General features: G+C 53.3%; 8 protein-coding genes across 8 annotated transcripts; 4 read left to right on the top strand and 4 right to left on the bottom strand.

Moving 5' to 3' along the window:
- Nucleotides 1-3,727: 3,727 nt before the first annotated feature.
- On the bottom strand, nucleotides 3,728-5,037 carry HRG_00627 (o-methyltransferase domain-containing protein; the record flags this gene model as incomplete). The annotated part of the gene is made up of 5 exons (XM_044859098.1): nucleotides 3,728-4,044; nucleotides 4,113-4,570; nucleotides 4,633-4,756; nucleotides 4,825-4,954; nucleotides 5,014-5,037. 5 exons carry the CDS (start codon nucleotides 5,035-5,037, stop codon nucleotides 3,728-3,730), a joined length of 1,053 nt encoding a protein of 350 aa, XP_044725498.1.
- Nucleotides 5,038-8,152: 3,115 nt separating this feature from the next.
- On the bottom strand, nucleotides 8,153-9,669 carry HRG_00626 (glycosyl hydrolases family 18 domain-containing protein; the record flags this gene model as incomplete). Its single annotated transcript, XM_044859097.1, has 6 exons — nucleotides 8,153-8,324; nucleotides 8,660-8,835; nucleotides 8,908-9,122; nucleotides 9,182-9,413; nucleotides 9,466-9,490; nucleotides 9,554-9,669. 6 exons carry the CDS (start codon nucleotides 9,667-9,669, stop codon nucleotides 8,153-8,155), a joined length of 936 nt encoding a protein of 311 aa, XP_044725497.1.
- A 1,281-nt stretch (nucleotides 9,670-10,950) lies between these two features.
- Nucleotides 10,951-12,725, bottom strand: HRG_00625 (chitin synthase domain-containing protein; the record flags this gene model as incomplete). Its single annotated transcript, XM_044859096.1, has 3 exons — nucleotides 10,951-11,580; nucleotides 11,641-12,643; nucleotides 12,697-12,725. The coding sequence occupies 3 exons, from the start codon at nucleotides 12,723-12,725 to the stop codon at nucleotides 10,951-10,953; spliced, it is 1,662 nt and encodes a 553-aa protein (XP_044725496.1).
- A 3,175-nt stretch (nucleotides 12,726-15,900) lies between these two features.
- Nucleotides 15,901-17,365, top strand: HRG_00624 (UDP-glucose/GDP-mannose dehydrogenase family, central domain-containing protein; the record flags this gene model as incomplete). Its single annotated transcript, XM_044859095.1, has 2 exons — nucleotides 15,901-16,485; nucleotides 16,598-17,365. 2 exons carry the CDS (start codon nucleotides 15,901-15,903, stop codon nucleotides 17,363-17,365), a joined length of 1,353 nt encoding a protein of 450 aa, XP_044725495.1.
- A 2,342-nt stretch (nucleotides 17,366-19,707) lies between these two features.
- HRG_00623 (hTAFII28-like protein) lies at nucleotides 19,708-20,725 on the top strand (the record flags this gene model as incomplete). The annotated part of the gene is made up of 2 exons (XM_044859094.1): nucleotides 19,708-20,295; nucleotides 20,369-20,725. The coding sequence occupies 2 exons, from the start codon at nucleotides 19,708-19,710 to the stop codon at nucleotides 20,723-20,725; spliced, it is 945 nt and encodes a 314-aa protein (XP_044725494.1).
- An 813-nt stretch (nucleotides 20,726-21,538) lies between these two features.
- HRG_00622 (uncharacterized protein) lies at nucleotides 21,539-22,519 on the top strand (the record flags this gene model as incomplete). The annotated part of the gene is made up of 2 exons (XM_044859093.1): nucleotides 21,539-22,087; nucleotides 22,166-22,519. The coding sequence occupies 2 exons, from the start codon at nucleotides 21,539-21,541 to the stop codon at nucleotides 22,517-22,519; spliced, it is 903 nt and encodes a 300-aa protein (XP_044725493.1).
- Nucleotides 22,520-22,639: 120 nt separating this feature from the next.
- Nucleotides 22,640-23,886, bottom strand: HRG_00621 (sodium bile acid symporter family domain-containing protein; the record flags this gene model as incomplete). Its single annotated transcript, XM_044859092.1, has 4 exons — nucleotides 22,640-22,853; nucleotides 22,899-23,389; nucleotides 23,455-23,597; nucleotides 23,658-23,886. 4 exons carry the CDS (start codon nucleotides 23,884-23,886, stop codon nucleotides 22,640-22,642), a joined length of 1,077 nt encoding a protein of 358 aa, XP_044725492.1.
- A 1,231-nt stretch (nucleotides 23,887-25,117) lies between these two features.
- On the top strand, nucleotides 25,118-25,975 carry HRG_00620 (survival protein surE domain-containing protein; the record flags this gene model as incomplete). The annotated part of the gene is made up of 1 exon (XM_044859091.1): nucleotides 25,118-25,975. The coding sequence occupies one exon, from the start codon at nucleotides 25,118-25,120 to the stop codon at nucleotides 25,973-25,975; it is 858 nt and encodes a 285-aa protein (XP_044725491.1).
- Between the last annotated feature and the right edge of the window lie 5 nt (nucleotides 25,976-25,980).

The following is a 25,980-nucleotide window of genomic DNA, read 5'->3' as shown; positions in this document are numbered from 1 at the left end:
TTTTAAGAAAGCGTCCTTTTAAGCGCCTAGCCGCTATAGTCCGCTTTAACTATCGTAGACTAGTTAAAGTCCTACTAAAGTAGTATTAAGGCTTATAAGAATAGGTCCTTAAGCGTATAGAACGCTCCCTTTTATATAGGCCCTTTAATAAAAAGTAGTCTTTTTCCTACTAATCTTATTTAAAGGTATTATAATATAAGAAAAGCCCTTAATAAATATCCTATAATAGTTTATAAACCTAAGAAAGCTTTATATACCTATTTATATAGTTAGGGCCGCTTAGTCCTAAATCGCTTAAATCTTTATAAGGTCCGCTTATATACCTATACTTATATAAATAATAAAGCCCAGGTACTTAACCTTCTTAACCTTAAATTTATACTTATTTAAGTTAAGGTAGAGCCTATAAAGCTAGAGGCGCTTTAAGACCCTTTATACTTTTTATATATAGTCCTTATAGGATCCGCTTATATAGATAAGGATATTATCTATATATATAAAAGCGAACCTATTAAGAAAGTCTTAAAGTATATTATTAATATAATATTAAAAGGTAGTAAGCGCTCTTAAAAAGCTAAAGGGCGTTATAAGCTACTTAAATAAGCTATAGTAAGTATAGAACGCTATATTTTACCTATTACCCTTTAAGATTTATACCTTATAAAACGCTTATTTTATATCTAGCTTTATAAACTACTTTATCTTTAAGAAGTTATAAAGTATATCTAAGATTAAAGGTAAAGGGTAGCGGTCTAGCCTTATAATTACGTTTAAAGCCTTATAGTTATAATAGAACTATATCTTACTTCCTAGCTTATATATAAATAGGACTAGCGCTCTTATTTTTCTTAAGGTATATAAGTAAAAGCGGAATTTTAGGAAATTAAGGAATTATATAAGACTACGTGATAGAGGGGAAGAAGGAGTATAAGGTAGGATTTTCAATGGAATTTATTAGTAGTGTATTAGTGTATAGAAGAGGTATTAAAGTTAATAATACTCTATCTATCTACTAGCGGACATGCTGTCTTATATAGACAATTATAGCTGAATGGAAGAACCTTTCGGGACTAGATTTAGGCTGCCGTATAGCCCTGAGACTAGGGGATTCCGTGATACCTCGAGTAAGTCTAGAAGTGTCTTGGTTCCACTGATATTCGTGTTTAAAGGAGGTTGGTCGTGCCGGTGTTCTTAAGAGGTCTTAGCTAGCATTCTAAGCTAGCTCTGTTCCTTCGATTCCCGATTATACGATAACCGGCAACCCGTTTAATGCATAATAACATGCAAAATAACGAGCGATTCTTGCTCTATAGGATGAGATTTTGTCTATAATTAATATACTACTTATTAGCTTATATAATCGGGAGAGTATATTATAGCTGCTTTATTTATAGTAGGAACACCGTTCCTTATAATTTTAAAGCTACTTACTTAAATAAAGCTCTTATTTAAGAGGTTCCTTAGCGTCTTCTTTTATACTAATAGCTCTATATATAATATACTATATAGCGGCCTAAATAGTACTAGTAGTTCCTACCCCTTTTTATTAGTATAAAGTATAATCTTATAGTTTACCCTTAGCTTATATAGGTTAAGCTTATTTACTTCTTAGGACTTAAATAGTAAAAGAAGATTATAAAAGCGCTTTAGTATCTACTACTATAGCTTAGCGAGTAACTTTAGGTTTTTTATTTAAAGGGCCTAATTAATATCTACTAAGCTAACTATATAGACTGCTATATCTACCGTTATATAGCCTTCCTCTTACTTTAATTATCGCGAAGCGTAGCTTAATTTCGTAGTTCTCGGAGATATCCCTTAGTAAGAGGGACCTAGGAAGCTAAAAAACAGGTTTTAAAGAAGGAGCTAAAAAGAGGTATAAAGAGGAGGGTAGAGGCATAAGGGGAAGCAGAAGTAGCGATAGCTTCCTATAGAGGTAGCGAGAGATAAGACGGATATACCGGCAACGGCTAGAAAGGAGGGGAAAAACCGGTAAAAAGCTCGGTAGTTAAAAGGACATTAGTAGCTTCTTTAAGCAGGATCTTCTTTATTAATTAAGATTCTAGATAGGTATAAAGAGGGGCGTTAGATAGAGGAAAGAAGGATAATTAAGGCAATATAATAATCACTCCCCTACCTTTATTACTGCCCCCGTAAGAATTAAATCTCTCTGCCTTGCCTGTCCGACCCCTTACTTCTAATTTTACCTTTATATATTTTTATACACTTCTTATATCTCTCTTCGCGAGAATTATAGTAGTTATAGGGGTTAAAGCTAGTCTTATAGACGGCTCCCTTAGTATAGCGAGAACCTCGTCCTTCTCGCTAGCCGTCGCGCTTTTAATCGCTTTTAAGATAGCTATAATACTCCTTATCCGTCTAAGGAGGGGTAAAGTGCTCCCTTAAGGAAGTAGCACCCTTTTTAAAGAGATATTTATTAGATCTATTAGTTAATAGCTTATACTATTATAGAGTAAGTAAAGGTATATATATAGGTGCTATTTATAAGATAATATTAATAAGCTATATAGAGCTCTTTTATACGCGGCTAGCCTATATATATATATATAGGATCTAGCCTTTTATATATAACTATATAGCTTAGGCCGTAGCCTAAGCTTATAACCTATAATAGTTAAAGACTCTTATAATAGTAGCTAGTTTATTTAGTTACCTATTAAACCTATACTAGATCTAAGTAGATAGTAAGGTTAAAGTACTAGCTTTATACTTAGGGACTAGTACTTAATAGCTAGGGCTAGGTTTATTATAAGTATTAAAATATAGGTTAAATAGGTATAGGGCTAATAAAGCTATTAAGGGTAGCTCTCTTTTACCTTTTTACTTACTTTAAGGGCTAGTTAAGTTAATCCTAGGCCTTTCTTTTAGGGTCTTTAAAAGGCTAACGCCTTTTAGAGCTCCTTTTAAGCGGGCCCTAGCCTCTAAGGTACTTATTTCGGCCCTTAGGTTAAGAGGGGGTAGGGGTTATAGGGGCCCTCCTTAGGTCTAGGCTAGGGTCCTAGGTTAGGTCTAGGCTAGGTCCTAATTATAAGAGGTATATACCCTTAGTTAGCGAGGGCGGGGAAAAGTTTTCTACTTATATAAGAGAGAACCTCGCTTAATTCGTAACCTTTCGTAGTATATTATATACCCGCTAGTAGCTATATATAGCTATACTTAGGGGGGCGTAATACGCTATTTACGATAGTTCTAAGTATATACTTTTTTTATATTTTAAGCTTAGTTTTAAAAGGTTAGCCGCTTAAAGGATACTAGTACTTTAAAAAACCTAATAGTTATATATAAGGGAGCCTACTTAATTAATATACCTCCCTTAGCCTAAGGATATAATATAAGCCTAACTTAGGTATAAGAATATCTTAATACCCTCTTTTACCTAGTTATTTATAGTTACTATACCTATATAAGCCCCTCCTTTATCTTAATAGATAGACTGAGATATATATTACTAAATTTACCTTTCTATGCCCTTATTTCTTCTACTATGCTCTTAAGCCTCTGCCTAAGAGCATTTATTTTAGGCCACCGCTAGGCATTCTTCTATAGTCCGAGGAGACGAAAGCTTTAGCGACACCGTCTATAGATCCGATCTATGTTATATACCCTCGAAGTAGATTGCCCATTGCCCCAGCTTTCATTCTCACTGATTATAAAGCCCAGGGTAAAATGTTCGTGGAAGTACTGTTAGAGCTACTATATAGTTCACCTAGCGAAGCACGCACTCTATGACACTCTCGAGGCCATTCGCGAGCGTCCATATCTTTTCGACCCGCAAATCTGCCATGTTTTCGAGGAGTTGATACCACTCTTCCTCAACTCGCTCGCGCGCTCCGAGCAGTACCATCATCTCGAGATCCAAGGCCGTTACTTCCCAATGGGCACCAGTCCGGGGGACTACCTGGTCGTTAATAAGTAGCCGGCTATATCCCGGCTCCATAGCTTCCTTGACGCGCTTTAGGATCTGAACACAAGCCTTGTCGGGCCAGTTGTGCAGAACAGAGTGTAGGTAATACGCCCTGGCCCCTTCAAATGAAAGGGTCAGAACACGCTCTCAAAAGGGTTAAATAAGCGACAGAGAATGGATAACTTGCCTTTAACCGGTTGCTCGGTAAAGAAGTCGTATGACATAGTCTCGATTTTGTCGTGTATTCCAATGCTCTTGCTGGTTACGACCGCTTGGTCTTGCAGTACAAGACGACCAGGCGCCTCTGGATACTGAGACTGGAACCTTACGATGTCCTGTCCCAAACCACCGCCAATATCAACCAGAAGTACAGCGTCCGCACCCGGCTTCAGCCCTTGGATGAGTTTCTCCTGCACAGGGTAGAAGCCGGCATCCATCCAGTGGGGCCGCCCTTGTCGATACCCGGTCATAAGATTGTCGAAATGCACGCCATTTGGGGGCCGGGAGTGGAAGAAATCAAACATGTTGAGGTCAGTATTAAAGGCATACTGGAGCACAGTTTTCAAGGTGCTTTCGGGTGCCATGTAATTGTGCTCTCGGGCCCACGCTGGGAACTTGACCCAGCTCCTCATGAACGCGTTCAATCTGATTCGCCAATCATGTCAGAGTCCTGCAAGAATGCACGATAAAACTGCGGTACGGCGTACGTCAATGGATACCCAGCACTAATAAGGGGCAGAGTCAACGCCCTTGTGAAGTTGGTAGGCAGGTAATTGTCGGGACCAGTCTCAATAAGATAGCCCATCGCCGCCAAGTGGCGCATAAGGCGGCCTAGCAAGAGTCATGGTGAGTATGGATGTATGAGACGTGGAACCAACCCCAATGAAATTGCAACGAACCAAGAAAAGATTCTTGCATTTCCAATTTACTCGCCAACTCTTTAAGCGCCCATGGTGAGCCGTCGCCTTGCACCAAGATAGAAAAGAGGCCAGTTTCCACGCCAAGGGTGATGGCCGAAAGGGTAACCGGCTAGATACCCGCGTATTAGCCAGAGTTGAGCTTCGGTTGAAAGCTACCCGTAACTGTACCTGAGCCAAGGTATGTTTGATCATGGTCTCTCTCGGAGTTTCCAAAGCTTGGACAAGCGAACGCGCTTTCTCAACAAGTTGAAGCCGAGCCGACTCGGTCTTGGCCCAGTCTTCATGCCCCAGCGAAGCGATGCCCTCGAGAAGTTTGGGGACACCATCCGGGTCGCAAGGGGAGATGGCTGTCGATATGCTTATCTGCTTGGATTCCATGTTCAGCTAGGTTGAGGAACACTTGACGTTCTGAGTGCAGCCTCTGCAAAACTAAGGCGAGTGGCTTCTGAGGTTTATACTCTTGGGCCACGTACGATGGGATGCTTCAACAGGCCATTATAAGGTATCACCTTCTCACCCAAGGGAAGAGGGGGTCTGCTCGGCGACAGGGGCCCGAGTAGTTTAGGGTCTCTGCAGCACTAGTGAAGGTCCGTGTTCGCGTCATCTAGGAAACCCGAGCGACGTAGGAACCGGCAAACACGGCACACGGCGTCTAGAATGGCCCGAGCCGCCGCGCGAGTCCCAAAAGCCTTGGTCGTACACTTGTGCTGTTAGAGACGGTGTTTCCCCTAGCGTTTGGTTTTTTTCACATGTAGGTCGTTTTTACAACAAAGTCGGTTTGTAGGACGCTCCAGCGTCTGGAAAATGAAGGAGCACTTATCGTCCGCTGCTACTGTCCACGTGTATCACTGTTTCGAGCACCTTGGTATGATTGATCAATGTCCCGCGTCTCAAATCCACTTGAGCCTGTCTGCTAGGATGTGCTTCAGCACTGGAAGGCATCCCTCATATGTAAAACCGCGCAGGCCTTCTCTCTGTAGATGCAACACTTTTCCACTGGTCCGTCACGTAAACCTTGACTTTTTTTGCGCGTGTAAGCGGACGGTTTGGTAAATCTGCAGGTAGTTGTTCACTGACGAGTCCTCGCCACCAAGTAGGCAATCTTTCAGGGCACGACCAGAACGTAACCATCTTCTAACGTCTGTTCGGTACTTGCGCCTGTTCAGATATTCTAACATCGTGTTCGACGTTCAGGGTGGGCTAGATAGAGGTTAGAGATAGGAAACAGGACGGACCTTGCTAGCAAGGGCTCAGGGGAGAGACATTGATGACGGCACGATGCGTTGCATACCTCGGCCGCTCTGGTCGCCCCATTTTGCCACACGAACGGGATGGTCAGGCCGGCATAGCCGTGTGCCTCTTGTCTCCCGTGGTTTCGTTTTAGTCCGGTTGGCCGCAAGAATCCGGAGCATCCGCAAAGATACAGCCGCCGGACGTGACATCGTAGGGTGAGCCAAGGGCTATGAGCACCTCTTACCCTATTCAATGGCAACGCAGTGTTGATAGCTTGTTCGCGTCTCAAGTGTCCCGACCAAGATGCACGTTTATCCAGGATATCCTCACTTCTTTCGTCGATTTCCGAATTCTCCTGGCAAGGAAGCTTGGGACAAAAACCCACAAGAAGGGCTTCAATGGATGATGGCCTTGTGCGAGATAGATGATGGAGGCTAAGATTTGGGGCGTTTCTTTTCTGAACATGGGCGTGGAAGGGCTCGAGGGTACACCTCTGCATTCGTCAGTTGCGCCTTAGCATGTTCTTGTCATATATGTCGCCAGCGATGGGATGAATACATGGGCTCGGTACTCGCCTGGCACGCTCACTTGCCAGGCTTAGACCATGACTGCACTCGAGAGCTATTGTTACTCTGCTCTGATCAGTCGCCCTCGGCGCTACCTTTGATGCGTCTAGTCCATCCCCCTCCATCTCCAACCGCAGTGTGGTTCCGAGCAATGCCGCAGAGACCGAATGGACCTGCCGGCCTGTTGTCATGTGTGCAGCACTCGGGTTGAAATCGGGTGCCGAGTCCCCGATGCGGAGCTGGCTCTCACCGCTCCGAAGTGGAGTAATGCGGCGGCACAAGAGCCGAGGCGCCGACGCGGAGCTCGCTCCGACCGCAAGCCGACAGTGGGTCCGGTCAGCCCGCTTGCATGGTGGACCAGAGAGGAGCAACGAGCACAAAATGGCCATGAATGTGCTCTCGATTGCACCCATGTCGGACAAGGCCAATCGTGTCTTCTCTGGTGCCCGTACTGCTTGTTGGCATGTCTTCCCCCTCTCTTGACCATGGCTTCCGGGCACCCCGTTGGCGGTGTGGCACTGCAATCCGTTCCTGACACGACCCTCGCTCATCGTGGGCTCCTACCTGTACCCATGGCCCCGGACGCGCACTGCTGCCGCAGCTATGTAAGACACAAACTATGGCGCGAGAAAGCCACTGCGGCAGGCGACTCGAGAACACGAGGAGATGCAGATTCGGCTTGTAAACTATAGAAAAGATGGCCGGCGTTTCACAACCTTTCAAGCGTCGTGCCGGCGACGCATGTCGGCCAAGAGTGTCGCTTTGTCGCCGAGTTCCAGGCCGAGCATGACAGGGCCTTGACAGGAGGGTAGCGCCGAGGCCATAGCGGTTCCTCGTGTTCATGATGTCTTACATCGATGCGCGAGAGGCAAGCGGCCTCTTATCAACGGCAACTACTAGGAAAGACGGACCGGTGGATGGGAATGTAAAGAAACCATAATATTAGTCGGAAATTAAAAGAGTGTTACTTTCCTTCGTTTTAACCATTAGACAAGGCCAATCGGTGCGGAGATGGAACAAAACATTCCGCTCCCCCGTGTAAAGCAGGCAGTAATAAGCTTGTCACAGCATATTTGTCAAGATGGGAGGGATTTGCCATTTGGAAGTCGCCCCGAGGGGTAGGCTCTTAACATCACCGAAGCCGGCGTTGATCGGCTCTTGCGTGAATGGGCGCCGAGGACCAAGGAGAACTTCCTACGCGGTCAGCAAGACCAGCCAGTCTTTTGCTCCTCTATTCATATGCTGCTGCACCGTCTCCAGCGGTGGGGCACGACATTAATCATTTGCTTTGTTCGCGTTGCACTCAACGCCAAACTTTGTGTACGGTTACGCACACTTTCCCACTTTCGAGGATAGACAACCCGTGTTGCATTACGAGTGCTACTAAGAATAACACGAATACAAGCAAGGGTTTTCCAGGTATACCCCGACGTCAAACGCGAGTGCCCACCTTGCCCAGAGGCAGCATTTGTATGCTTCAGATTGATTGCCGCCACTCCCACCACGGACTAATTCCCGGAATAGCCCTGGCTGTACTTGCTCAGCTTGAAGCAGCACCGTCTTTTGGGTAGCCGAGTCAGGTTGGGCCGTGTTTGCGTGCGGTCGAGGGTCACGCTTGTGATAAAGTCGGAGAACGAAACCCTCTCGGTGAGAGAGCTGGCCGAGGGCAAGCTGGCCGAGCTGAAAGCCGCGGATTTCGTCATCACCCAGCGAATCTAGAGGAGGCCGTATGGCGCCTATTGTTCTCTAGAGGATTCGTTCAAGTTTAAATCATTCAAGTAAGCCAACGAAGCAGATGGTCCTAGCCCATGTTGAGCTGGTTATATCCCGAAGCCACCAGACTCTCATCCCCAGCCCTATCCGACATACCTGTCCAGTAGAAAAGTCCCCCAAGCAGCTTCTCATTGACGTATCTCCCTTTTAATACCACCGTCCTGGGTACGTCAAACGAGACGAAGCCTTTGTCTCCAGCCAGATCAACATAATATGCCGCTCCAACGCTTTCATCCACGTACGCGCCTTTGAACCATGCATCAGGAAGAGCACGGATATCCATCTCCCCGGCATCCAGGCTGGACTGGCCTGGTCCCTGTGCGTGGGGAAAATATCTCGCGTATGTCGGAATGCCGAGCAGAATCTTGTGGCTGGGGACATTGCGGGATAAGAGGTACTCTACTCCCCCCGAGCAGGACTTTTGTAGTTGCGAGCGCGGTTGGTCGCGATGCTCGGATGGCGGCCAAAGCTGAGATTGATGCCCCGATACGTTTGTCCAGCCGCCCACAAAGTCGTAGCACATCAAGTTAAGGAAATCGAGAAGTCTGGCTGCGGATTCCAGATCGATCTGCCCCAGAGAATACTCTCCCACCGGCAACGCTGTGCTTAGAAGATACTTGGACGGGGGCAGGGTGCTGCGGGCGGACTCGAGCAGCCTGACGTAGTCGAGGCCTTGGGTTGGGGTTTGGGGATGCTCCCAGTCAACTGAGTCCGCTGTCGTTAGCCCTGCCAGGCGGGACGGGGGTGGGGGGGGCACGACCAACTATCGATGCCATCAAACCCATAGCGGTCGCAAAAGCTGCGCGCTTCCGTCGCAAACGTCTCTCTGGCGGTCTCACTGGCGGCGAGCTTGGGGAACTCGGCGCTACCGGATCCGCCCCCCAGCGAGACGAGGGTTTTGATATGAGGGTGCTGACGCTTGAACTTTCCGAGGGCAGCAAGACATCCCTTCTCGCCGTCGACATCCTTGACCAGGTCGCCAAACTCGTCAAGAAGCTGTGAGTTGCCATCAGCAACGTCAAGTAGAAATGCTTGACTTTACACTCACACGCAACGTCCCATTCTCATTGACCCTAGGGAGGGGGAGATTATGATTAGACATTACCTGCCGGCTTGAGTGACGACTCTTGCCTTACCGTACAAAGGCGTAGAAGACATGGGTGATGGCCGCGGCGTCCAAACACGACGGCGGCTTCCCTCCGTAGACTCCCCACGAAGGGTAGTAGACGGCGTTTACCATGGAGGGCGACATGTTTGTGGGGAATGAGGGGTGTCCGATTCCAAGGAAGAGAAGCTGAGTGTGTGCATGCAGGGGTCTCCTCATGATATTTGTATTTCATTTGGATGTCACCCAACCTTGCTACCCTGGGCCGCGAACCTAATTGACGTAATGCTGTGTTCACTTTGCCTGCCGTTGCGGAATGGGGATGGAGTGTCAGGAATTAGCTGCAGAGGATGGAGGGAGGCGAAGTGGCACTTGCGTTGCAGTCTTCATCAAGAGCCGCAACGTGAGTGATAAATGTTTCGGGAATCGCCACTGCGTCCAACCATTTTCGATATGCAGAAACAAAGTCTCCGAGGGAGAGAGGGAGAGCCAACCGCATCTTGCGTCTGGCGGCCAATACACGGGCGCCCGAGCGTCCGAAAGAAGCCGGCCTCGTACCGGTACTTGATTTGCAGGCCCGCGCAAGAGGTAAATCGCTTGGAGCCACTATCCCATTCAGATCTCAGATATCGGTCGATATTTACCATGACTTTATATCACAAAGCTGTCTTGGGCGTCTTGGGCGTCTTTGGGCTTGAGGCTTCCATCAAGTCCAAGGCCGATGAAGTTCGAAACATCTCATGGATACACTTATTGCGGCGTGTTACCTTCCTAGGAGGTTCCCGGTTGTAACAGCTTCTGCCTATTCACTCCAGGACACATTTCAGCTGATCCAACGCCGGCGTCGCAGACCCTGGTTACGGTGATTGCACTTCAGTTTTGTCAGATGTTAGTGCCGCTGTACCCGCTATACGTATTAGTTAGAATACGTAACTTAATTAATCCAAGTAAATACTTTATTAAAAACTAAACAAATGGCCTTGTTTTCTCTATAGACATTACAAAATACTTCAGAAAGGTCAGCTATATATAGATGATTCTTTTACCTAGAAGAAGCCCATGGAAAAATTTAGGTTAGCCTCAGTGAAGGTTCCTAGGGGTATATGTGTGTCTATTCTTTACTATCTAGATGCGATACCGCTGCACGCTAGGGGCGCGAAGTTTATGCAAAACATGGGGAGTATGAAGACAACAGCCGAGATTTAAAAGCAGCGGAAAATAAATAAGAGTCAGTATACTGCTTGACGATAAAGGGAGAAAGAGAAGAGGACAGCCGAGGGAGTAGACGGCGGAAATTGAATACAAGGGAGTAGGACTTTAAAAGGTGAACAGAGAAGAGACCAGCCCTAGGTAAATAGATGGCGGGAAAGAAGGAGAGGCAGCAGGGGAAAAGACGTCGAAAAGAAAAAAGAGAACCGACAAGCAGCATCAAGCTTGCTGCGCACGTGGCAAACATGGCGGCATCGTCTGCTTCTCGGCAACCATGCCGACATTGGACTCCTCATCGTGGCCACGGCTTTGCCGTGTCGACCCGCCGGTGCTGGGCTTCTCGTCATCGTCGGTGACGACGAGTCTCGTCTTGCCCCAGCCAAAGCTGTCCATGTTCCATATGGCAAAGAGCATGACGCAAATGTTCAGAAACGGGCCGAGAACGACGAAGATCAGCAGGCCGGCGAGGTATTGCACCCGCTCCAGAGTCGTGCGTGGCATCCATATCGCCATGACCAGGTAGTAGACGATTGGAATCATCATTACGCCTACAAACGCCATGATGATCCAGACGGGCTGCGAGATGAAGGCCACGACCATGCATCCGATGGAAGCGATGACGAAGACGTTAAGACACCAGACCATGACGTTGCTGAGGGCCAGGATGCGCTCCCACCACTGGCAGTGTCTGGCGAGCAAGAGCATCAGATCGTTGCCCGTGGCGCCGAGCGTCCAGCGGCGGCGCTGCGACAGGAAGACGGTCCACGAGTGAGGGACGTCGGTAAAGGCCCTTGCGCGGAGCGCCTGGCGAGTCTGGGCGGCCGGATAAGTCGTGAGCATCAGGCACACCTAAAGTCTCTCATGTCAGCTCTCCGAAGCCATTCTTCCCATGGACCGAGGTGAGCCTACGTGGTTGCGGTCCTCCGAGGCCGTGGCCCGGATTTGCTTGACAATGTTGTCCAGGGGCGTGGGGTGGTAGGCAAACAGGTCGAGGAGGACGCGGTCGCCGCAGGTATATTCGCAGATCTTGAGCAGCTGGCAACACCCGGGCAGGCACGAGACCTTCTTGGTGGCAATGGACTGGTGGAGTCGACGCAGCCCCTGGGCGAGGGTGTATTCGGCGTTCTGGTAGAGCGACCACGGGTTCCAGTTGCCGCCTGAGAAGTCCACCGTCACGTAGCCGCACACGCCCACGGTGCCTGGGTATCTGGACTCGTTGAGCAGGTGGGCGATGCAGTCCTTGTCGAAGACGGTGTCGGCATCCATGCCGATGAGGTTGTCGACCTGGTCCATCAAGGCGTCGTGGGCGAGCCAGTCGGACATGGAGCGGAGGAAGCGCGGCGAGAAGATGGTATCGGGACTTGTCCGCCTGATATTGAACTTGTATAGGAACGAGCGGGCGACGATGAGGCTGTCACGCTTGCCCATGTTCTGCTCCTTAACGACGCAGTAGAAGGGCACGCCCTTGTACCGGCCTCTGCAGACCTCAATGTCCATGCGCCGCGAGTCCCACGCCCGGTATGCGTCCCTGATCTTCTCGCGGCTCGTCTGGTCGACCAGAATATCCTCGATGAGGTAGTTGGCCGTTGTCTTTTGCATGTTGGGTCCTCGGACGCGGCCGTCGCAGACGACCAGGATGGCAGTCTTGTTGTCGTCGATGCCGACTTGATCGACGAGCGAGTCGAGAGACCGCGTACACTCCTCTACCGTCTCGTTGTAGCACGGCAGCAGCAAGACCAGGCTCTCGGCATGGTCCAGTTCGACGGTCTTCTCGGGCCATATCGAGTTGCGCAGCTTGAAGAAGGCAATCGACGCAATCATGCAGCAGTTGAGAACGAGTGGAAAGGCTACAAAGGGCAGATAGATGTAGTAAAGCTTTGCCCACCGCCAGGAGGCGAAGATGAGGATGTAGCTGCGGCGGCGTAAGCTGCCGGCAACTGCTTGACATTGTGGGCAAGCACTTACTTGATACCAACCAGACCCGCGATGAACATGTACTTCTGCGCTGTGACTCTCCGCTTTCCTCTCTTTTGCGTTTCCTCGGCCGTCCGTTGTGTCTGGTCCGCTTCTGCGTTGACGTCCGTCGTCTTCGTGCTGGGCCTCGGCACTGCGGCTGTACTTGGAGTGGGACTTGGCCCGCGGAACTCGTCGTCGCCTCTAGCCCGAGCCCGTCTCAGGCTATGTGTGGCCTCAGAGCCATCGTCTTCGCCCGAGGCAGTCCCGGCCCTCTCCGGACGGTCCGGCTGATGTAGCGGGCGGCCGGGCCTGACCAGCCTCTTCTCAGGCGGCGTCCGAGGCTTGAAATGGTCATGTGCAATCGTCGGCCTAAAGCTTACGTTTTCCGTATCAAGAGACGGGGCTTTGATCGAGGACTCGGAGACGAAGGCGCCCGACGGTTGGGTGCTCTCTAGGGAATTCATGTCGTCGAACGGGTTCCCGTACGATGACTGGACGGTCTCCGTCGAGCTCTCGCCGCCATCTTGCGAGCTGGACCATGCGGCCTTGCCATGTTTCCCGAGGGGTGCGAGCAGAGACCGTCGGTTGTCTGCCGGTCTTCGGTCGAGAGCTTCATTCTCTGCATTATACTTTCCACGGTCAGCACCAACTTATCGCGGAACGGCGTGGGTATGGCACAAACTTACATTCAGATGATGATGTTGTTTCCGTGCAACAGAAGCACCGGGACGCTCAAGTCTGCTCTGACTCGATGCATCCTTCATAGCAGTCTCGACAAAGCAGGCAAGGCTGGGAACGAAAAGTCACTAGAAGTTAAGGCTAAGCAAGGAACAGAGGCTTCGCTTCAGTTGCAGTATTGAAAATAGGGAGACAAGGAGAAACTCATGGCCTGCCGCAGGGAAGCTAGCAAATGGTTTACTACATTAGTGGTTTACTAAATACACGAGGTTCGTTATGAAACCAAACCGAACGGCCAATGGTGAACATGAATGCACATGCAACCTCTCATCTGAGCCACGTGCTAATTACTCAGGATCCGCTTCATCACGGCAGATAGGGTTCAGGAACGGCCTGATGATTTATTGAATCCAAATGCGGTCCACGGCCGGCGGCACGCGCCTTGCTCGCCATCTTCAGGATGGGCGCAAGCCCACACACGCCTCAACGTGCCCGATGTGAGAGAGAGCAGGAACTGGAAGGAATCGACAAGGCTCCATGTCGCCACTGCAGCGGATCCGTCCTTGAAGGTCTAGATCAGGTCGTATCCGGTAGATGTTTCACGGCACGTCATGAGTAGTTGAAAATCATGGACAGACCTGACCTCGTTGTCTTAAGTTCCCGCGTGCGGGACGGGCGGGAAGCTTGCAAGGGGCTTCGATCACCTACCTTGAGCCGATATGTGAGACAGGGCCGAAGGATCATCTCAAAGATCGCGACAGTCTTGGCCGCGGGCATAAGTGGGTTTTGGTACAACCTGTCTCTCTACTGTATGTCTTTGCCCACATGGGTCCCCGGGCCGGTGTCGATCGCCAAGACTGTCTCAACTTTTTTCGAGTTTTGACACACGGAACATGTGGCATTATGTACTGATCAGCGTGGCTTCTTAGGAGGCGGGCTGACCGGCTGAGGCCTATGTATCCGTACCTGCTTGCATCCTGAAGACCTTGAGAGGGAAGACCTTGCTATAACAGAAGTTTCGGAGCCCTTGGCGTATACATGCGTAGATGGCGCTGCTTGGCATATTGCCTATCTTCAAGCTGTATAGGCATCACGACCATCTGCTCCCTCCACGCAGGCAAAAGACCCTTGCATGAGCACTCTAGTAGAGCGTCAGAAATCTAGCATGCTAATCTCCCTCGGTTGACTCAATACCGTAATTACCCACGCTAAAATTCGCCGCTATTGAAAAAAGGAACGAGATAAAGCAACGGTAGTACCACGCACATAAATTTGTATAGCATCTTTTCCCTTTTTTCATCTTTTTCTATCCGCACAGTACGGGATACACAACAACTTTGCCCAGATGAATCTAATATTGCGACTTGGGGGTTAATTGTAACGTTGGAGGAGCCTTGCGGCGGCAAATTGTCTGCTGAGATGGCTGCTTTGACTCATCTATGTCTGAGCTACTGAGCGAGGATTTGAACCAGATTTGGTGCCGCTCAGTATTTGAGATGAGTAGCTCCAAGATGCCCCTCGCTTGGGAGAAACCAATCAACATCTTTTCACCTACCGTTGCTCGTCAGGGTTGACTGATACTTGCCGTCGACTGCACGTTGTGTGGGCACAAGGGCCAGTGTGTTCGATGTCAATACTCGGGGCATGTGAACAGACGCGGCCAAGCGGGAACACCAATGTCTAGCACTCGACTCCCCATGAAACTTGGGGCATTATGGTTTGGTAGCTCTCCCGTGGGGGCTGAAGACAACCAATTCCCTGCCCCGGCTATCGCTCGAGTTCATGCCTAATTCGCCCCCTAAAAGCGGCCCGGCCCTTGACATTTTAAGTTGCGCATGAGGAATTCCAACTCTGATTGCACTTCTTTTCTCTTCCTAGAACGATCTACTTTTTATTTATTAACATATAGGTGTATTGTTTTTGGAAGGCCTTTTGCCTATAACATGGCATTAAGCATGTGCATGAAAGCAGACCCATATGTGGTCTATAAGAGGCTGAACCTGTATTGTAAAACTTTTAGCCCGGTATCGAGAGTTTGTGAGCATTTGATTACTTCTGCTCCTCCTTATATCCCACATGTAGCTTCATAACTTGCCAGCGTCGCCGATATTTGAAAGTATTTAGTCAAGTCCAGCAACCGGCGATGGGGGGGGGAGGGGCCAACGGGGCTGGCATTGCTGTCAGCCGCATCTTCCATCCCAATCCGCCTCAACCTATATACGCTTCTGTCCTCGAGTCTCGATTTACTATTCCTATTTCTGAATTCATGACGTCATAAAGTTTGGCCCTGATTGAGAGCATTCTTTGCAGCACCTGACGCGGCTCAGCAAGCTGAACAATAGTACATATGCAAGTCTGTTTGGCCATCCGTTGGTCGATCTTCGTCTTTCAGCGTACACAAGCCTTTGGGTCGTTATCAATCTTCGTCTTTCAGCGTACACACAAGGCTCAGGGTTGTTAATCAGTCTTCGTCCTTTCCCTTCCCGGCCCTTCCCACCTGAATCCCCCTGATCCTCTCCGTCAAGTGTCCGTACAATGGCCGCCACTCTCCCCCTAGACACACAAAGGCTCGCTCAAAGGGGAGAAGCAGCCCAGCTAGCCGCCGATCTAACGAGCTACCCCGCCTCGAATCTCGACAATGGCTTCTTAGCAGTCACTCCGCCCATCGAGGCCGAGCACGACGCGTGGGATCTAGCCGCCTCGCTAGAGCCCATCGACAAGAATGCCAAGCCCTTAGTGGCCATCATTGGCGTTGGATACGTCGGTACACACCTATTCGAGGTGTTCTCGCGGGAGTATAACACCCTGGGCTTCGAAGTCTCCGAGAGGCGAGTCCAGGACCTCAAGTCGTGCTTCGAGGGCAACCAACGCGTTTCCCTGACGAGCACTTCGCGCCATCTACACACGGCCACTCACTTCCTCATATCGGTTCCCACGCTGTTGCTGCCGGACAAGAGCGTCGACACTTCGTACCTCCGGAGCGCGCTTAAGACGGTGGCCGCTCACGCCCGCCCGGGCTCTACGGTAGTCATCGAGAGCTCCGTGGCTATTGGCATGACGCGCGATCTGCTCGGGCCCATTGCCAAGATACGGGGGTTTTACGCCGGCATGTCACCGGAGGTACGTTTGACGAGGCGTGATCCCTTTTCCTCGTCCACCTTCTCTGGCCCCTTTCGCGAGACAACCAACAAACAAGAAGTTGGCCTTTCTAAACTAACACGTACTGCCCCAGCGAGTCGACCCAGGCCGCACCGAGCCGCCGGCTTACGCCATACCCAAGGTCATCTCGGGCCTCGACGACGTCGTTCCGGGGTCCCTCGAGGCGATCCGGGCGCTATACACTCGTGTCTTCGACCGCATCGTGCCCGTGTCCAAGCCCGAGGTAGCCGAGATGACCAAGCTGTACGAAAACTGCCAGCGCATGATTGGCATCGCGTACGCGAACGAGATGGCCGAGGCAGCAAGGGCCCACGGCATCAACCCCTACGAGGTGTGCCAGGCCGCGAGCACCAAGCCCTTTGGCTACACGAGCTTCTTCCCGGGCGTCGGTGTCGGCGGCCACTGCATACCCGTCAATCCCCATTATCTACTGTCCAACAGCTCGTTCCCCTTGCTTGCCGCCGCAAGCGAGGTCATGACACGCCGGCCGGCCACCCTCGCCGCCCGGGCGGTCGAGGAGTTGACCAAGGACAGGAGCAACCATGGCCGCAAGCCCCGTGTTCTCGTCGTGGGCATCGGCTTCAAGGCCGGCCAGTCGACGCTCAGCAACTCTCCCGGCCTCGATCTCATCAAGCACCTGTCCTTGCACGGCAGCGTCCAGGTCCAGTTCGCCGACCCGCTGGTCCGGCAAGAGGACGTGCCTCAAGTCTCTCGCCTGGCCGATTGTGACTGGAACAGGAAGATACTCGCGTGCTTTGACAGGATCATTGTCACCATGCGTCAGGTTGGGCTCGACTTTGGTTTGCTCGACGACATTCCGGATGTGCATGTTGAGTGGTAGTGTGCGTGATGAGACGCAGACAGTCTCGAAACGTCCTCTTTTCTTTGCTCCCAAAGGGCCAGTCCATGCTGTTCATGTTTCTTCACTTCTCTTTTGTTTCCTTCTTGACTGGAGCGAGTATCAATCAATCACACGGTATACAAACGAACACCGAACAACGGGCGTCAACATGCAAAAGCGCCGCCTTTCAATATAAACCATACACTTCTTCACAGCCTTTCTCTCGACGCCGTATGCCACGAGTTTTCGGCCTTTTTTCCCCTTTACAGAAAAGCGCGGACACAGCGCCTGATGCCGAGATGGAGACGAAGACGGCCGGGATGCTCATCTTTCCTCTCTACCACACAACACCCAGAAGCAAATAGTATAATTGGTTCATTAATTGCCTTATAACCGAGGCTAGTTGACTCGCCTTGTCCTATACTCGAGGAAAGCCATTGTGTCAATCGTCCTTTGCGCCTTCAACTCCTCCTGTGACTGCTCCTTGACTCGTGGTGCAACCAGCAAGGCACAGCAAGCAACGAACAGCGTCGTCGACAGAGATGGTAGCTCCAAGGACCGCATTGATGTAAATCGTGGAGGCCAGCGTCAGCCCTTGAATGTTGCTTATCCAGCCACCCTGCACGCACACGCACACACACCTCCCGGCCCTACGCCACATGCAGGCCAAGACTCCATATCAGCATGGTCAGGTGTTGTTCTCTCTCCGTCTCTCATTCGGGAATGCTGCGTCTCGTCCTTGTTGGCCCCCCCAACTCTATCCCGTGGACCAGCTCACGCGCTTGTTCTCCTTGGCCGCGTCCGCCCTCTGTTGGACCAGCCGCAAGGAAACGGGCTTACCACCCGCAAACGTCGTCTGCTTGTCGCTCTGCGGCGACTGCGACAGGGACGTTGGTGTAGGAGAAGTTGCCCGCCAAGCCCGCCGGGCCGCCGCTAGGGGTAAGTATAAAAGTACGCGTACGGGGTAGCCGCTTTAGCGTTGACTGAGGCCCCCAAACAGGCTCGGCAAGCGGCGCGAAGTTGCCTAGCGGCGGCGGCGACATGGTGCCGTCTGGGCCCCGGTGTCCGTACATCTAGCCGACAAGCCCCTAATACGGCGCCAGTAAACTACTTGGTCACTTTAGGGCCTTAACCGCCTCGTGCTCATGAGTTGCCCTGGGCTGCATGGTTGCCAATAGGCAATTACGGAGTACATCTCCATGGGTTATAGGATCCACGTACAGTACACTTCACTTTTGGCTGCACGCCATAGTAGTTTTCTAACAACAGCACGCTCAGGGCCGTGTCCGGGTTGGTATGCGTCAAGATGGCGGAGCCGCCAATTACAAGGCACGTAGTTAGTTATGCCCCTACCCCAGCCGGAGACCGCTACCGTAGACGGAGTCCCTTGCACTAGACAAAGCTTTCCTTCCGCATAGACCTTTCCTTTCAGATACGGCTTTTCTCCTCGACAAAGCCTTCCTCGATAGGCTTTTCCTTGGCAACGACTTCTGCAATAGACAACATTTTCTTTAGCAATAACAGCATACGCGAGAGATCCTTCCTTCCCCTTCCCGGCACAGTCTATAGCAACCGACGTGGTAGGCAGCCTTGAGCAGTCTTAACGAATAAGTGTGAAAGAGACCCCCTTTTCGAATTACCTAGAGTAAATAAGAATAAGAATGGCAAGATCCGTTATTTCCTTCCTAGGTATAGGGATCTGCCTAGGTAAAGCTGGCCAGATGTATGTATGCTGGCTAACATGGCCCCTCTTCTTGCCTGCCTCGTGCTTTCTCTTTTCCTTCGTCTCCCCTAGGCCCCCTAGCCGTCTGCTTCTGGCTTCTGCTGTTGCCATCGGCGTAGGTGTGTCTTTGGGTGTATGCCGCAGCTATAGTCAAACTGTCAGCTGCCACCAGCACCTCCATGGCATATAGGGTCCACTTCCAGGTTATCTGTTGGAGTGTCACTTCACTTTTGCCTGCACAACCTAGTGGTTTCCTCACACAAACTAACTTATAGGCTGGACTGAAAAATCGGCTGCCCATGGCTACCCACGGGCGCCCACTTTTTAAGTACAGTACTGTCAAGCTGGTAAAATACCGCTACACCATGCAAAATGAGGGCACCCCCAATAGAGGTACAAGTACAGTAGTTGGCGAATGTCACGTGGCTTGGCACGCACGTGACGTGGCGGCACCGGGGCTGGCGCCGGCGGCGGCTGGCCATTGACTCAACTTCACCAACCATCAACGCGTCCATTTCTGCTCCTCTGCCTCCTCCAGCGCATCGCCGTGGCATGCCTCTCTCGGCCTGCAAAACCACGGTTCCTCTCGAAACCGCTCCTCCCAAGGCCCCTAGGCACCATGGCCTCCCCGCCGTATGCCACCTCGCCCATGGCCATGTCGCCGCCCGGCCCATCTCCCGCGCAGCTCCCCAACAAGAAACGCTCATCGACGCTCGAAGTCGGCGCTCCTCCCGTCAAGCGCCGCAAGCCCTCAAACATGTCGCAGGCGTCTGCGCCGGCCCACCCCCTGCGACAGACATCCTTCCCCCCCGAGGGGCGCTCTCCCTACGCGCGATCCCCCTCGGTCGACGCGACCTCGATTGTCAGCGGCAGCGCCGTCAGCGGCGTCACGGCCGGCCCCAAGAAGAAGCGCGGGCGGAAGTCCAAGTTTGCAAAGGGCGATGACGCCGCCGACAAGACGCCCAGCCTCGCGGGCGGAAAGGCGCCCACCACGGCCAGCGGCCAGGGCGGCGATAAGGAGGCTGAGGAAGACGACGAGGACGAGAAGGAGGAGATGGCGCTCGAGGACGTTGTCGCGCGCACACAGGAGCAGAAGCAGGAGGAAATCCGGCTGAGGGCCATGCTCGTGGAAGCCTTCGACAGCGAGCAGTACAGTCGCTACGAGCTGTGGCGGGCAGCCAAGCTATCCGACGCCGTCGTCAAGCGGGTACGTCTACTCTTCCGGCACCCTGGCCGCAAAAGAAAAGGAGCAAGACGCTGACAAGGGCCAAATATTATAGGTGGTCAACGCTACCGTCTCGCAGTCGGTGCCCCAGATGGTCAGCACAGCCGTTAAGGCGGTTGCCAAGCTGTTTGCGGGCGAAATCATCGAGTCGGCGCGCAACGTGCAGGGCGAATGGATCGCGGCCGGCGAGAAGCAAAGCGAGCTTCCGACGCCGCCGCCGGCGACGGCCGAGGATGACCAGGCATGCGTGCGACGGGGGCCCCTGCGGCCGGATCACCTGCGCGAGGCGTGGCGGCGGTACAAGGTGTGCGGCGAGAGCCACGGGGTGGGCATGCAGCAGCTGTGGCATGCGCAGCAGGGAGACGGCGTCGAGCGGTTTTCGACGCGCACCCGCAAGCGCCTATTCAAGTGAGGGCGGAGCACGACGTGGCCGTGTCCTCTTTTCGTCGCTTTATGCTGCTGTGCTTGGTCGGCATGGCAAGATGGGCGCTGCCATGAGTCTGGGAAACGGTTTTGATGATACCCTTATAGCAAGCAAGCTTTGATTTGACAAGAGGACCCTTTGACTATGGGACGCCAAGGTTAGGAGACGCATACAGATGTACAGTATGTGTTATGCGCCTGGCAAAGGAACAAGTTATGAAGAATATCCTTTCCCGGCATGTTCCAGCTCTCTGGGATTCCCAATGGTCCGACGGGTGGAGCTTCCAACAGCGGAAGACGTAAAAAAAACCTGCGCGTGCTGGATTGGATGGTTACGATGAATTGAATGGATCCCCCAGCAAGGCTGTTAGTTGACGGACAGGTGCGAAGCTCCACCCGCCCGCAATTCTTTTTCTCTCGTTTTATTCCATCGGGGTCCCATTCCTCTGCAAAAGAATTTGAGCTGCTGCTGCTGCATCATCATCCTTCCCCGTTGAATTGGAATCCGAGAGACCAAAGAGACGCCGCCGGCTTTCTGTCGTCATCATGGCGGGAGCAAAGGTAAGAAAATGATGCTTCTCTTTATCTTTTCACCGTCTTTTTTACACGGGGCCTGTCTGCGTGGCTGTGTTTTTCGGCTTGTTCTTCAGTGACATACATACTCGAAGAAATTGCTGGCACTGCGATGCGTTTAGAGGACTTGGTCGGAGCGCGGACTGTCACTCTGCATTCACTCGCTCACTCACTCCCTCGACACGGTCATGTGAGAGACTGTGATCCCAATTCCCCAAAGCAAGGAAGAATGAATCAAGAAGCCAAAGACGAGAAATGGGGGGGAAAGCTCACAGCCCGTCCCACGCAGACCACCTCCGCCGGCCCAACCTCCGCATCGGCCATCCGCATCCGCGAGAACCAGCGACGCTCGCGCGCGCGCCGCAAAGAGTACGTCGAGACCATGGAACGCAAGGTCCAAGAGTACGAGCGCCGGGGCATCGACGCCACCCTCGAGATGCAGCAGGCCGCCCGCACCGTGGCCGTCGAGAACGCCCGCCTGCGCATGATGCTGGCCCAGATGGGCGCGGGCTCCGCCGACGTCGACGCCTTCCTGCAGACCTTTCAGGACCGGGACGCGGCGCATACCCTGTCGTCGGTGCGCTTTCTGCAGGGGCAGCCGCCGTCGTCTTCTTCCTCTTCCTCTACTACAACCGCTTCCTCTTCGGCCGCGGCTCAGGCCCAAGGCTGCTGCGATGAGTTTGCCCGGCACGACGGCGGCGGCGGTTCCTACGGACGAGGGCTAGGAACCGGTCTCGCCGTCGTCGAGATGCCACGCCTCAACAGAGCATGCCCTCCGGTTCTTTCGGTCCCCGTCCCTCTCCACGGAGCCCACCCCGGCCGCCCGATGACACATGCCTGGACCGCCTTTGACAAGCTCGACGTCCTCGCCTCGGCAAGCGTCCAGCAGGGCTGTTGCGACGACGGCGACGGCCGCTTTGCCCAGGTGCCGGCGCTGAGCTCCACTCGGGCCGAGAGCCCATCAACTGTCGAGCCCAGTCCGGGAGCAGCGACGCCATCCTCTCAAGGCGCCGGCCTCCTCGGCTCGCCGCTTAGCATGTCGTGCGACGCGGCGGCGCAGATCATTGCCGATATGCAAGGCTGTGCGGTCGGTCGGGGCTTGGTCAAGGAGGAGCCTGGATACGGCGGCCAGGACAAATGCTTGGCCAGCAACGACAGCAACCACCCCGTCCTCTTTCAGGTCCTTGAAAGCCACAGCCAGTTTCGATGACAGTCTAGGAACCTACTTCTCGTCGACCATACCACCTTGGTATCCCAGCAAGACAACCACTTGGCCGAGAGGATAATCAAGGGAGGGGGAACATCGCTCGAGTGCCCGTCAGGGGCTTCCTCAATCTTTCCAACGCCACCGCCTGCCGAGCCACTTGACCAGGTAGACGAGCGCTATCAGCACGGGCACCTCGATGAGCGGCCCAACAGACGCCGCCAGCGCCTCGTCGCTGTCAGCCCCAAACGTGGCCACGGCAACGGCAATGGCCAACTCAAAGTTGTTGCTCGCCGCGGTGAAGCTCTGCGTGCAGCTGAGGCGGTACCCGAAGCCGAGCCTGCGCGTGACCCACAGAGTGGCAAAGAAGATGACGGCAAAGTACACGACCAGGGGCGCGGCAACGCGGACGACGGAGACGATCTGGCGGACCACGTGCTGGCCCTGGGCTGCGAAGAGCACAATGATGGTGTAGAGCAGGCCGACGAGCGACCACGGCGAGGCCAGGCGCATAAAGACGCCCTCGTACCACGTCGGGCCGGCGAGCCTCCTCAGGCCCAGCCGGGTCACAATGGCCGCGCCCAGCGGGATGCCGAGAAACACGCCGACGCTGGTCGCGACGACGGAGTAGGACAGGGTGCGGATGGCGGGCCCGCCGTCGCGGCGCATGACGCCGATGAAGAGGACGGCGAGCGGGGCGAAGAGGATCATTTGCAGCAGCGAGTTGACGGCGACGAGGATGGCGCAGTACTCTGCGTCCCCGCCGGCCAGGCTGTTCCAGATGAGGACCATGGCGATGCAGCGGCCGAGGCCGACGAGGATGAGGCCGCTCCGCAGGTCCGGCTCGTCGGGGAGAAAGGCCGAAGCAAGCGCGAGCTGGGGTGGTGAGCGCGGGTCTTGTTTTCACGACGAGCCGGCGGACGATGCGGGAGCAGGCGTACCATGAAAAAGGGAGCAATGAGCCAGTTGACGAGGATGCTAAAGCCGATTTGCCTCCACAAGCTCTTTTGCCGCAGAATCATGTGCAGCGACTCGTAGCGCACGTTGCACAGGATGGGATACATCATGACGAGCAAGCCCACGGCTGCGTGCTGCGGTCAGCTTCATCGGCTTTCCCCAGGAGAAGAGAGAGGAGCAAGCTCACCGATGGGAACGGAGACGCCGGCGAAGCGACCCTTTTGCAGGATCTGCTGCGACTGCGGCGCCAGGTTGCCGATGACGATGCCGACGGCCATGGCGACGAGGATCCAAAGGGCGAGGTAGCGGTCGAGCCAGCCGAGCGACTTGAAGACGGACGGGGCGTGGACTGTCTCGCCGACGCCGCCGGCCGGGCCCTGTTCCTTGCCCGCTTCCTCTGCCGCTTCTGGCGGCATCTTTCAGTGTTCCTACTCACCTTGCTCTTTCTTCTCTGTGGGGAGAAGAGGAGGGGACGTCACACGGCCAATGAGGAGCCTCCGAGGGCAGGCAAGAAAAGTCCGTCGGCTTTTTTAGCCCGTTTATTACTGTTGAGTGCAGCCGGTCCCTGATTGGGCCAGCCTAGCTTAGTCAGTCTGAGCGGCAGGAGCCCTTCAGGCTTGTGCCCGCGCCCACAGCTTGGGCCCGTAATCCACACCTTCCTCATTTTGCCTCTTTTCAATTACGGGGCACGTGGGCGGGCATTTCGTATATACTGGACTGGTACAGTACCTTGCCTGCAACACAGACCACCTATTACAGAGTGCTCCGTACAGGAAAAATTTAGGGGTCCGTTTCGACAAAGAAGGGGTTCGGGGCGGCCATGTGGGCTCGTCGGAGACACTGGACGGCCTGGCATTGGACGTTGGCTTCTCAATCAAGGTCCTCCCTCTGTAAAATGGTTGGCGCTTTGATGCCGCAGCGCCCATCTCGAGATCCATCTCGAGATGCATCACGATAAACATCACGTAACCACGCGAATACCTCGCAGAAGCCCCCGCCACGTACTGTGAAGCGACGCAAAGTTAGTCGCAGCACTCATCCACGAGCACGCGCGCCTCCGCCTCACTCCTCACCCTGGCACGCCTACCCCCTTCGCCAACTGGTGAGCATCCTCTCTTCCCCAACGCAACGCCGCCGCCGCTATCCCGTGTTGGGGAGAGTTTGGATGGAGGAGGGGCGTTTAAGCATAATACTAGTCCGTCAAACTAACGTGTTTGACGCTGCTGCCAGCAGATGCCATGCAAAAGTATGCTGGCGTTAAGCTCGAGGGAACTTGTTTAGTGTCCGCCATCCCGTCACACACACCCTCCTCTGCTGGACAACCACCAACTCTGCCTCTCACACCGGGAACAATCAGAACTGCCTTTTGAGTGAAAAAGTAAGAAGAAATAAAGTATACGCAGCTGGAAGCATGTGTCCCAGCAGAAAGAGGCACGCGGTGAATCGCACAAGATCAGTGGCCCGTCCTTAAAAACGTCTCGCCCTCGGTTGAATCTCCATCCTCTCCTCCCCTCCCCTTTGTATCTTGAGCATCTTCCAGAGCCTGAAGCCGTGCTCTTCCACACAGTCTACACGAGGGAGGAACCAGAAGGCCCAAGGTCAACCGGAGAGAGAGCAAGAGACACCCTCTTCACGCACTCCAACACCATGAGGTCCCTCTTCAGTCTCGCTGCCGCCCTCGCGGCCCCCCTCCTCCTGTCCCTCCCCTTGGCCCCCTGCTCCCACGCAATCCGCATCGTCCAGTCCAACGATGACGGCTGGGCCGAGCTCCACCTCCGCACCCTCAACGACGTCCTCCGCGCCGCCAACCACACCGTCCTCCTCTCCGCCCCCGCCGACAACAAGTCCGGCTCCGGCTCCACCGACGACGAGCCCGACGCCCGCACCGAGCCCTGCCACTACGACAGCTGCCCTGCCGATGCCGGCCTCAGCGGTGCAAACGCCACTCGCCCGGACCTCCGCTGGGTCAACTCGTACCCCGTCACCTCCATGCGCTACGCCATCGACTCGTACGCGCGCGAGCTTTGGGGCCCCGGCGAAACCCAGCCCGAGCTCGCCCTGTCCGGGCCCAACGCCGGCGCCAATGTGTGGTTCGTCGTCAAGGGTTCCGGGACTGTCGGTGCCGCCGTCCACGCCGTCCACTCCGGCATCCCCGCCATCGCTTTCTCCGTTGACTCGTTCGCCACCGCCCCCTGGAACGTCGACCCCAAATCCAGCCCCATGCCGGCCCGGAGCCAAGTCTACGCCCAGCTGGCCCTCAAACTGACGGAAAAGCTCATCGCCTCTGGCAAGCCCTATCTCCCCGACGGCGTCTTTCTCAACGTCAACATCCAAAAAGCGGCGAAGGGCGACTCCGCACATTGCTGTGAATGCCGTTTCACAGCCGACATCTGGCTGACGCTCGAGCGTGTCAGGATCAGAAAAATGTGCACACCGGTCTTTGTGGTTGCAGCTTTTTGTAAATATTTCCATGTCGTCTTCTTGTACCAGCTTGTCACTTGGTGAATCGC

This window comes from Hirsutella rhossiliensis (assembly GCF_020360975.1).
Source record: "Hirsutella rhossiliensis strain HR02 chromosome Unknown scaffold00001, whole genome shotgun sequence".
Lineage (NCBI taxonomy): Eukaryota > Fungi > Ascomycota > Sordariomycetes > Hypocreales > Ophiocordycipitaceae > Hirsutella > Hirsutella rhossiliensis.
The sequence above is the reverse complement of the archived record's forward strand: the minus strand, read 5'-3'. Positions and strand labels throughout refer to the sequence as shown.